The sequence below is a fragment of the Gossypium hirsutum genome, chromosome A11 (assembly GCF_007990345.1).
Source record: "Gossypium hirsutum isolate 1008001.06 chromosome A11, Gossypium_hirsutum_v2.1, whole genome shotgun sequence".
In the NCBI taxonomy this organism is placed as follows: Eukaryota; Viridiplantae; Streptophyta; class Magnoliopsida; order Malvales; family Malvaceae; genus Gossypium; species Gossypium hirsutum.
In genome coordinates, this window is record NC_053434.1 from 9,756,047 (window position 1) to 9,768,334 (window position 12,288).

The following is a 12,288-nucleotide window of genomic DNA, read 5'->3' on the forward strand; positions in this document are numbered from 1 at the left end:
TTATTATTTTATACTAAATATTTAAATAAAATAACTAAAAATATAATGCTTAATAATTGAACCTAAATCTATATTTAATTATAAATATTTTACTATTTCACCTATAATTTAATTATTAATGTTTTATAAATATAATTTTAATATCAAGTTTTTTTTTAATCATATCTCGAGTGTGATAAAATTTAATATGTATTAAAAAAATTGAATTGTCATTTATAAATAAGAACTAGCTTAACAAATTTTGAAATTTATATTTTAAACCAAATGGTACTTAAATAAATATATAATATTAGATTTTGAAAACTTGATATTAAAATAAAATTTATAAAAATTAGCAATTGAATTAAAATAGGTAGAATGATAAAGATACATATAAATAAATCCTCCAAATGAATAATAGATTTTGTAAACTTGATATTGAAATAAAATTTATAAAAGAAAATTAACAATTGAATTAAATTAGGTAGAATGATAAAGATGCATATAAATAAATCTTCATTTGTCTCAAGCTCAATGCCTAAAAAATTGTGGGGAGTGAGGAAGTTAAAAGTTAATGCTAAAATATTGTACTAACAAAATTATAATACATTGGTTCCATGGTCTAGTGGTAAGGACATTGGACTCTGAATCCAGTAACCCGAGTTCAAATCTCGGTGGAACCTATTTTTGTGTCTCTCTTTTTCCTTTAGCGGAGAGAAAGATCAAATCCCTGACTTACCACTCTTCTCGCTATGCACCCTACTGGAACCCCTAAATTAATCTTTCCTGAACAACATCCAAATACCTTACTTTCTCATTTTTCTTTTTTCCCCATCCCAACACAATATGGAACAAGAAACTCGGCAAAAGATCGAGGAAACGGTGAAGGATATACTGAGCAAAGCCGATATGGAAGAGATGACTGAGTTTAAAGTCCGAGTCACGGCCTCTGAGCGGCTTGCAATCGACCTTTCTGATTTTAGTCGCAGAAAATTTATTAGGGAATTAGTGGAGTCTTTTCTTCTCTCCACTGTCGAAGAAAATGTGGATGGGAAACAACCCAATACCAAGCCCGTGGAAGAGGAGGCTAAAGAAGCTGTTAAGGTTAAGAAAGAAATTGAGGGGGATGGAGGTCGTATTATTTGTAAGGTTCGAATTCTTCACTTTCCTTTGGGTTGATTAATTGTTGAAATACTTTGGAAATAGAAGTATTTTTTTTTCTAATAGACTAGTAAAATGGAGATATATATACTTCGTTGTTTGGAAACTGAAATTGATAATAAATAAATCTTTTTACAATCTCAGCTATCTGCCTCTGCTTAATTTGCTTGGAATCCTATTTATTAAAGCTTGAACTTTTTTTGCTGAAGTTTTTGTCAGTGTATTAATTATAGTTTAGTTTCCCTTAAACTTTTGTTGTTGGAAGGACATACAGTAACAGGTAAGTAGAGCTGTACAGAACCCATATTGGATCTGGAAAAAAAATCCATGTTGTAACTTGGTTTTCATTTACTGAATCCTTACTTTTGTTGAAGATTTCTTATTTTTGATTCAGCTAGCAGACAAGACGAATGTGGTTGTTCATGATTTTAGAGGAAAAAGTTATGTATCCATTAGAGAGTTCTATGTGAAAAATGGAAAAGAGCTCCCATCTGCAAGAGGTAATGATATATGTCCTCTTCCCCTACCTTCTTTTCTTTTCCTTTTTCAATATCTTTTTTTGTTTCCATTCAAATAATAAATGCACGTCATGGAAAAGAAAAGCTGTAGTTTGTTTGGTGTTGTCTTTTATAGTGACTCCTGTGTCCAGGTGGATAAGAAATATTGGTTCTTGTTACTTACTCCATTATTATTTTACTGATTGAATTGATATTTTAAACATCTACTATCTACCGACTGATTGCTCATCTTAATGTCTCATGGATTTTTTATTATTTCGTTTTTCTCCTGTTGCCAGAGCTGTTTGTTTTGTCATTGCTATATTCAGTGTTGGGACCAAACACTTTTCTCTCAACATACATTTCCTTTTTTTCCTACTGCAGGAGTTAGCTTGGTAAGTGAAACCTGGTCAACTTTAAAGAATAGTTTCCCTGCAATTGATGAAGCTATCACTAAAATGCAATCAAAGCTAAGGTGGGAATCCATTTTCAGTCTTGAGCTTAGCAATATGGTAGTTTCTTTATTGTTACCTAGGACTGTCAATGATATACAAGAAGTTTCTAGTAATGCCTAATGTAGAGTTGCCTAAGTCTAGGTTTGCAGGGTCCTTGCTCTTGCCTGCAGATTTAACTATCTCTCAAATATTGTTTAGCTTGAGACTCATTTGTGTAATGATGTACTGACTTCAGACCTTTGAATAAATATATGCAGAGACAAACTTGATCATCAATATAACAGAGATGTGTCTAACTCAGGGACTGCTTTTTCTCATGAATTTTCCCCAATTGAGACCACTCGTTTCGATGGAAAGAATTACCATTGCTGGGCAGAACACATGGAACTTTTCTTAAAGCAATTGCAGATTGCGTATGTGCTTACTGATCCATGCCCTAGTCTCAATATTAGTTCTGAAGCAACCAGTGAAGAACTGGCTCAAGCCAAAGTTGCTGAAAAAAAGTGGATGAATGATGACTACCTGTGTCACCACTGCATTTTGAGCGCTTTATCTGATAACCTGTATTATCAATTCTCAAAGAAAGCTAAGACTGCTAAAGAGCTGTGGGAAGAGCTAAAATTAGTCTATCTTTACGAGGAATTTGGAACAAAGAGAGCTCAAGTTAGAAAGTACATTGAATTTCAAATTGTTGATGAAAAACCAATTGTTGAGCAAATGCAAGAATTCAACAACATAGCTGATTCTATTGTCGCAACTGGAATAATGGTTGATGAGAATTTTCATGTTAGCGCCATCATTTCCAAGCTACCACCATCCTGGAAGGACTTCTGTGTTAAGTTGATGCGTGAAGAACACCTTCCTTTCTGGATGTTGATGGAACGAATAAGAGTTGAGGAGTCGTCTCGTAACCGGGTCAAACAAGCAGAGCATTTGAAGTCTGCAAGCTTTGATCCACCCAACAATCTTGGGCCAAGGATAAGATATATAAAGAAAACAGGTGTGCCCTGGAGAAAGCGAGAATCAGAAATGCATGTTAAGCCCATACAATGTAACTATTGTGGGAAGAAGGGGCATATTTCCAAGTTCTGCCGTAATAGAAAATTCGAAAAAGCTGTGAATGGGAATCAAAATGGTGAGAATTCAACAATAACTGCTGTTGCAGAGTTAAACGCGATTGATGGGAATGTATAGTTAATTGGAATGGATGCAGTTTTGGTAGCTCAGGTCTTCTATTCCGTTGTATTAGGTAATAAACACCAAATCGCTTTAGCTTGTAAGTATGGATTCAACATTGTTTCTTCTTTAATTTTATTCTACATGCCCATTCTATGCAGGTGGAACATTTTGTAAATGGTTTGAGCTTGGTTAACATATTGCAGATCCTTTGCCTCTGTCAATTGAGTGTCTACAATTCTCTAATTGTGCCAAATATTGGCTTCTATTGATTGGTTTTAGTTGACCGAAGATTAGATGACTTCACAACATGACAGGAAAAAATAGATGGAGTTTTTTAACTTCACAAATAAGTTTAGACTGTGATAAATGTTTTATATAGTAAAAAGAATTAAATGTATAAATAAATGTGATATTTGTCATATTCTTAACTCACTTTGGAGTTTAAAACACTTTCATGTACGATGTATCAAATAATTATTTATATTTTAATATCTTAAATATCATTTTAGAGGGAGTAGCTTTTAATGACACGTGTGATTTGAATCGCTTAACATTTAATTAATTTTTAATTAATTATAATATTTTTTATTTAAATTATTAAATATAATTAAAATACATTAATTTGTCAATTCAAATATTGTAATAGAATTTTTTTTCAAATCATAACTAAAGTAATTTTAACTTATTCAATCTATAATATAGTTTTACTAATATTAATGCTTATATTAATTAAGAATCTCTTTAGATAGTGCAAAGTAATTGATGAAAGTGTAATTATTAGTGTAGTAATTACAAAAAATTTCAATTCTCTAGACTTTTTTGGTTGACAAAATGTGATTACATTGTAATTCTTGATGTTATATTTGGTAGCATGAATGTAATTACGCAATTACATAATTTATTTTTTTTAAATTATTAGCACAGTAAAAAAAATCTAAACAAGTAACAAAAATTAAAATCAAATTATGATATGTATTATGTTAGTCCAAAAAAACAATTGATAATATGATTGCTAATAAAAATAATAAGAAAAATAAACATCTTATGCAATTTTATCTAATTGTTCTAGTGCTCCATATTTGTTGGGTTATTCCCTTTTAAATATTTAACATAAGCTCATTTTCATTAAATGTTGGTCATTGACCGAGTTTATCATTATTTATAATTTGAATAATTAAGATTATCAAGATTTTTTTTTCCATGTACACTTTGAAGTATGAATCATCCAAAATCAACCTATGAAGTACACAACATATTAATACAATCCAACATTTTTCTTAATGTTATACTAAGGTGATCTTCTTAATATGGAACAAAAATATTTTTAAAATAATAAATATTCTCTCAACCACCGTTCGGAGCTTTAAATGTCTCAAATTAAAGGGTTTGCAAATTGTCTCTAGTACTTGTATCTAGCTCCATTTTCTCAAATAATATCATACCCCCACGATAATTAACATCTACCATGTAATGTTTGGGTTCATGGTGTAAATACTACGTAGCTTTAATAATTAAAACTTATATAAACTTAATTCAGAGAAAAAATTATGCTAAGTTAAAGCTCTTTTTATTATATATAAACTAAGTCAAAAAATAATATAAACTTTATAAAAAAATTATAATTTTTTTTATAAAGTGTCTAATAATTTTTTTAACACTTCTTATAAATAATTTATTTTTTTTCACAGTTTTAGAAATTTTTCTTTATATAAATATATTATGATAAAAAAATTATAACACATTTTTTTACGAATAAACATATTATTTTTATAAATATTGTATGAACACATAAATAAGTTGTGTTCATATTTCTTGGTCATATATTTTTATAAATAAATATATTATAACACTTTTATGACATGTAGATAAATTTTTTACCATAACTTTAAAAAAATAGGATTTAAATAAAATATATATTTTTATTATAACTTTTAAAAAATACAAATTATTTTTATAATATAATTTTTAATATTTATAATATAATAAATGTTTGGTCATAATTATCCAAAACATTGATATGTGTCCATACTTATAATATAAAATTTTATAACTTAAACTTGTATAAAAATATTTTTCAAAATTAAATGAGTGTAATTATCTACATAATTACTTCAATTCCTACTCTTACCCTAAAAATTGAAAAGTGTAATTAGAAGCTCTGATTATAGGCAATTTGGTGAGACTCACCAATTATAATGGTCTTCCAAACATGTCACTCTATGTAATTACAAGCAATTATACTCAAATCCAATTAATAAGTGGCTTTCCAAACATCACCTAAGTGATAATTAAGATGCTTAAAATTCTATTAAAGTAGTAACTTTATTTTACATCAACAAATTAGTACATTTTTTAGAAATAAATTTGCAAGTAATAATTTTAATTGAAATTATAATTATAATTATCACAATTTTTTTCCTATATTTTTATACTTTGAATTGTATTCAAGTAATAATTCTATTTTAAAAATAGTATAATTTTTTTATAATTGTAAAATATAATTACAATTAGTTTTAAATATGAAATCATCTCAACTTCTATTAACTACAATTATTTTTAAAAATATAACTATCAAAACTTTTATTTTTGCTTCAAATCTTTTATTTTTTTAATTTTAATTTAACAGATGAAAAATAAAAAAAATATTTTTATTAGTTCAATTTTTTTTTAATTTATGGTTTTATACATAGATTATAGATAATGTTAAATATAAAATTAGTACTTGAATTTGTCTAATTTTTCCAAAATGATACTTATATTTTTTTTTTATCACAGCTTGATACTTGAACTTTTTTTCATCAACTAAATCGATACTTAAGTTTAAAAAACTTTCAATTTTTTTAATCAAAAGCTTCTATGTTTCTTCTTTGTTTGTTCTTTCTATTTAATGAAAACCGTTTTCAATATATGTTTGGAAAAAAGAGAGGATATTTTGGGTGTTTGAATTGAATATTTGAGTGTAGACTAAATTTGGATTTTAAGGTTGCTGCAGGGTGCTATAATGGAAGTTAATGGGGTGGATTTGAGGGTTTTGGTGTTGGGTTTGGATTGTGCACGAGATGAGATCAGGACGGGCAAGAGAACGCTGGTACAGCCATACAAAATATACCTAAACCCTACTGCAGATACTTATTAAGCGAAGAAGAAAGATATAGTAGTTAGAAACCCAAGCAATTGACTTGTTTACGATGAAAAAGCTATCTATTTTTTTTTTAACGATAACCTTTTATTAATTTATCATTCACTTTAACATTAAATCTATCACTTTTCCCTCAATGGGTGATTTTGGGAAACTAAACCAGAGTCCTATGTTAAAACTTACTAAACTTCATCAGATACTATAAATCAACGGCATAAGGAAAGATTACTTACAAGAATTATCTCAACATCTGTAGAAAAGAAAATTAAAAAATCTGAGTTTTTTTGTCGACAAACAAGTAGAATAAAAAATAAATGGAATATAAAGGTTTTAATATTGAGGAAGGAAAAGAGTGGTGAAAAAAATTGTTGACTGTTAGTGTCAAACAAGAATAAGAAAATTGAGTTGAAGGAAGAAGAAGAAAAAGAAAAGGAACGTCAAAAAAAATTTGGGAGAAATCACCATGACGTCATTTATGTCACATGTTGTAAATTTAACGGGGTTAAACCCTTGGGATCAATTTAGTTGATGAAAAAAATTGGATATCAATCCGGGATAAAAAAAACATAAATATCAATTTGAGAGAAATGAATAAATTCATATACTAATTTAATATTTAACCCTTATAGATTAAGTTACTGGACCAGCAGTGGGCCTGACCTGCGATTGATATGTAGGTGGCTCACTTTGTTTGTCGAAAACCTACATTTTGAGCTATAGCAAATCTCAACCCCACATATTAAAATTAAAATTATGAAAATTTAATAATCTTTTTTCTCCCAATAAAATAATAAATGCATGTATCATTCAAAATGGAAGTAGGTAATTGGGAAAAAATAAGAGTGGAACATATTTATGAGAAATGGGAATTTTTGCTGTCATTCTAGTTTTGCCAAAAATGTGGTTTTCAAAACACCGCGTTTTGGGTTGGGTCCTAGACTTTTACGTCTAAATGTCAATTTTTTCTTTATTTGTTTGAACGCTCTTGAGGGCCAAGCCGATAGGCATCGTGTTTGACCCTATTAAACTTTTGCCTTACAAAACTCAACCAATTTTACTGATTTATGTAATTTTACAATCACTCAAGTAAATGAATTTTTTTTGTTTAATCATTTTTTTATATGATGATCCAAGGCATTGAATTAGAGCCTTTGATCACAAGACTAAACTAGAGGTTATTTGAATCCAATCCAAAACTTCATCTGTCCTAAAAGGTAAAAGTAAAGAAAATTTCAAGAAATGGGGCCCTAAGATGTGGACTGCAAAGCTGCGTAGGGGATGGGATAATAAGGCAAATTAGAGAGCAAAAGTTGGAAGCAAGATTTAATGTGTGGCCCCCCTCATTTTGGGCATATGTTTCAGCAGTTATCCATTTGTTTCAATTTTCAGAAAAGGAAATTATTTAATAAAGAAAAAGAAAAATGGTGCACATGGGAGCATTTTCAAGCCCACGTTTGAGTTATGAAAGACTGGGGTAGATGGAAGTAATTAATGGGCAAAGTGGGGTTAAGAAGGGTAATTAAGAAATGGTGCAGTGGATGGGGTTAGAATGAAGATCCACCCATGGGCAAGACAGGGGGTTTGGTTTTCTCAGCAAAAACACGTGTGAAGATGTGGAATTGTCAAGCTTTTTGAATTATTTGTCCCAAAAAATATATATATATATGTGTGAAGAAAACACATGTACCTCATGAAAAATGTCAAATATTATTTGATTGGCTGGAAGGACGCGGATTGGCAAGGACCACTTCACCCATATCTTCAGACTTGTTCAATAAGATTTGCTTGGTTGATCAATGGTTAATAATTATTCCGCCATTTTATTTTCGAGATACCTCAATTAACTTTGTTAAAAGGAGAGATTTAAAGGGATGGCCCTGAAATTCAGAAAAGAATAGGTTCCCTTCCCATTTTTTTTTTGCTCCCCTGCATTATCTGCAATTCCTATTGTTTTGTTCTCTTGATTTCCAAATCCATGTAGTAGTAATAAAAAAAAAAAAAGAAGATCCACACAGACAATACCCTGTTCAATATCTACTTTGCTTGGTCGTTAGAATTTTTGTCTTCTAAGGAACAAAAGATTCAAGTTATCCACACCTCCTTTATTGTTTTTTGCAAGGAAAATGTTAAAAGTGGTGCTGCAATCTACTACAATTCAAGAATTTTACTGTTCAAATCTATATGTTTTTATTCTTTAAGTTGCTAGAAAGGCTTTCTTTTTATATAATAGATTCTGGTGGATTGCTGTTGTAAAGTTTTTTTTATATATATTTTGGTTTTCACCTGTGAGTTGGCTAAGTTTGACTAAGGACTCCAACACTACATGCTATGGTGAAATAGGTTTTCTTAAAAAAGTAGTAGTAATAGTGGAAATCTGAGTATATAACTATCCAACCTACCAACTCAAGTGATCTTAAATTAACAACAATCCCGGACTTCTTCAAGTACAAGAATCCATTAAAATCTCTCTAGTATTTCATACTCTATTTAACCAATACAACAGGGCCATACATAGGCATACAACACTTAGAATGAACAACCCATTGCAGATAACATGCTCAAGGGAAAGAGAACTTTATAAAAAAAACAGAAATAATATGCATTTAAATCCATCTTTAATTCCACATAGTTGTGCACTAATGAATTGATATATGATGACTTACGAAACAGACAACAAAAAAACTGGGTAAACAAAAGATATTAAAGAACTAAAAAAAAAAAAATTATAAAGTAAAATCAGTTCCTAAACAGACAACTAAACTTGGGAATTTAATTTATGTTGCAAAAAAGACCTCCTTATGACAGTATATGTATATAATATATAAACAAATCACATAAAACTTTGCTGCTCTACTTGGTCAATAAGTAGTTATTATCTACTCCTAGCAGGCCCTTCATGCTCTTTTAGGGATCCTCTTGCAGTATTATAAAAAACCCTCTGAAGAAGCTTCAAATCAGGTTCTTCACATTAATTTTATGCCTATGGACAATGTTAAATGCAATTGTGTGCTATCCAAGAGATGATAATGGCTGTAACGAATTTGGTTCGCACGAAAATGCTGCAATCAGCTTTTCCCTCGTAAGCTGCTCGGATCCTTGAGACTTGATAACAAATGTATGAAACACAGTATCATCTGCTGTAAAAAGCTTTGACTCGAGTACATTGATATGCGCATCTTTAAATGCTTGGATCACTCTTGATGCAGGGTGTGAATCTAGAGGACAGCTTACTCTAACAACAACCTCATCATGAACGGCTTGGACATCTATATTAGCCGCTCCGATGTGATTCTCTGCATTTATGTTAGGATCTAGCCCTGCCGAATCTCTCGAAGTACTACCAAACTTTTCCATCTCTGATTCCATGACCTTAAGTTTTGCCTGAAGCTCATTGATGTAAGCAATTGCATCCCCTAACAACGAAGCTTTGTCCATCTTGGATATGTTGGGCACCACAGCTCGTAAGGCATAGAACCGCTGGTTCAGCTTCTCACGCCGCTGCCTCTCGGCTTCAACATGATTAAGAGGTTCTTCTCTACCATTAGCAGGCTTCCGACCCCTTTTCCGGGGCCTCCTTTCATCAGCTGGACTCGGCTTCTCTTCCTTGCAAGAAGCTTCAACATCCGAGTGCTCAGACTCAGCACTTAATGGCCGAGTAGTTGCAGGAGAAGGCCTTGAAGTAGCCCCTGAAAAATCAATCTGCATTTGAACCGGCTTTGGTGACTGGTATTGGTTAAGCCGAAACTCCTCCCGAGCTCCATTAACAAGCTCCTGAAGATTATTTGCTGTGGTTTGAGAACCATAAAATTCAGTCCCACTCCCCTGTTTCACACCATGAACATGTGGCCAACCTGGAGCATGGATACCATTTTGATTTCTTGTAAATGGGAGCTTAACACCATTAGCATAAGCTGCCCATGTCGGTCTATCTTCCATCTTCCTAACAGCAAGTTTCTCCCGGTAATTGGAATGACCATGTGAAGCATTGTTCAGATCCTGCCCAAAAATCTTGGGGATACCTTCCACTCTCTCAACAATCCCCAAATTCGAAAAGTGGGAAGGGTTTTCATGTTTCTTCTCGTTCACCACTGGTGCTGCCGCAACCATTTGCTTTGCCCTAAGCAACGAGGAATTAGATGAGAAGGAACTTCTTATAGACTGCAACAACTCCATGCTCTCAGGCACAGATCTTACAGATCCCAATTCAACAACACCAACATCAGTAGGGACCAAAACAATCGTTTGAACTCCAGCAGACTTTGTCAAAAATGACCTAACGCAATAATCCGAACCCGATTTCAATGCATCAGAGAGCCAAACATGTTTCCCAGACAAAAAACACTTCCCAGGGCCGCCTTCTCCTTGAGGGAAAGAGAAATACATGGAAGCTAAGAAGAACATCTCAGTATCGGTAACTCTGTCCAAGCCAAGGGCATAATTATCCTCATCTGATCCACCGAACGAAGTATGCAATTTCTGCAAAACCCTTTTCCTCATCCTCTGCTGAGTGTCGTCTTCGAGGCGTAGGTTTAGAATCCGAGTACTTTCCGATTCTTCTCCTTCTTTAGGCTCCCTACAACACCCGTCTCCCCAACCCAGGGCCCAATCCCCGGATTTGGACCGCGAAATTTGCCAGAATATGGCGTAGTTCCAGCTAAAATTAGAGGCGTTTGGCCGGTCCACGAGATCTGATAGCTTGTTTTGAAGATTCTCATCACTGCTTACAGTCATTAAAAGGTTCTCATTTGACACTGAGCTTGATATCAAGTAGTCAAATGCCCTTGTTCCTAATACAGTGGCTACCATAGCCTTATCTTCATCGTTCCAAGCCCCACCTCCCATACCCAATTCTATTTTCATATCCTAAACCACCCCCAAACAACCCAATCCACAAATCCCAAAAAGAACAAAGATGAATAGTTTTCGGAAAACCCAGATCAAATCTCACCCTAAAAAGAATATAATCAACGCATTTATAACTAACCTAGAAACACCCTTAGGTTTTCCTTACATGCACAGGATAAAAGCATCCATTTCTGATTTCCCTCCTTTCCAGATCTTACTAGCTCCTAAATAATAAAGAAAACCCAGAAAAAATAAGCTAAAATTGAAGCGAAAAAGACATAATAATTCAAGATAAATAATAATACACACCAGTTTAGATGGAAAAGCAAATTTGGGATCAGCAGAAGAGTGCTCAAAAGTCACAAGGCACTGTCAAAACACAAAAAAAATAAAACACAAAAAAAAAATCCCCCAGAAAAGAAAAGGATCAGTTAGAGAGGAAAACATAAGAAGTAATATGGCTTTCATTCAATTTCCCTTTTTGAAGCAAATCATGAGATAGAAAATAATACGAGAGGAAATTGAGAAGGGATTTTTTTTTTTTCCTTTTCCTTTTCTTTTTTTTCTAAAATCCTAAATGCGATAAGTGGATCATGGTTAAGCAATGAATATTAGCGCTAAATACTAACCATGGTAAAATTTTGGGTTTAATTTTAATTGGTCTGAAGTTGAGGGGTAAGAGTCGGCAAGGATTTTTTTTCTCTTTTTTTTTTCTTTTCTAAATAATATAATAATAATATTATTATTATTATTTTCTGTTGGGAGAGAATTTAGTAATGTTTTTAGACATCATTTTCCATGCGACTTTTTTTTTGTTTGGCCAAAATTTTCCATGCGACTTTAAGGGAAGTTTTTATTGAATAATAATAATAATAAAGTTTGAAGTTTCTTGTTTCTGCCTTTAAAAAAAATGTTTTCGATGATATTAATGTGAAGGGTAATGAAAAAGAGTTTTTGTTGTAACAGATAAGGGAAACATAAAAATTGCGTGAATCTCATGCTAAACAGTGGCACGTAATAATAAGTTAGACTT

The 12,288-nt window shown here is 31.9% G+C and overlaps 2 protein-coding genes and 1 non-coding gene across 4 annotated transcripts; 2 read left to right on the plus strand and 1 right to left on the minus strand.

The window, feature by feature from the left end:
* Positions 1-590: 590 nt before the first annotated feature.
* On the plus strand, positions 591-662 carry TRNAQ-CUG (transfer RNA glutamine (anticodon CUG)). Its single transcript has one exon. It is a non-coding gene; the product is annotated as a tRNA-Gln (tRNA).
* On the plus strand, positions 607-3,492 carry LOC107922697 (copia protein). Of its 2 annotated transcripts, XR_005904827.1 has the most exons (5): positions 616-1,128; positions 1,535-1,640; positions 2,022-2,112; positions 2,350-3,341; positions 3,430-3,492. XR_005904827.1 is itself a non-coding variant. In XM_016852829.2 (4 exons), exons 1-4 carry the CDS (start codon positions 826-828, stop codon positions 3,284-3,286), a joined length of 1,437 nt encoding a protein of 478 aa, XP_016708318.2. In that variant the 5' UTR covers positions 607-825; the 3' UTR covers positions 3,287-3,492. The 2 variants fall into 2 exon arrangements, 1 of the variants encoding a protein (XP_016708318.2); XM_016852829.2 differs by having other exon boundaries at positions 607-1,128; positions 2,350-3,492.
* A 5,516-nt stretch (positions 3,493-9,008) lies between these two features.
* LOC107909806 (transcription factor MTB1) lies at positions 9,009-12,011 on the minus strand. Its single transcript, XM_016837467.2, has 2 exons — positions 11,565-12,011; positions 9,009-11,479 (listed from the first exon to the last, which is right to left on the minus strand). The coding sequence occupies exon 2, from the start codon at positions 11,268-11,270 to the stop codon at positions 9,420-9,422; it is 1,851 nt and encodes a 616-aa protein (XP_016692956.2). The 5' UTR covers positions 11,271-11,479; positions 11,565-12,011; the 3' UTR covers positions 9,009-9,419.
* Between the last annotated feature and the right edge of the window lie 277 nt (positions 12,012-12,288).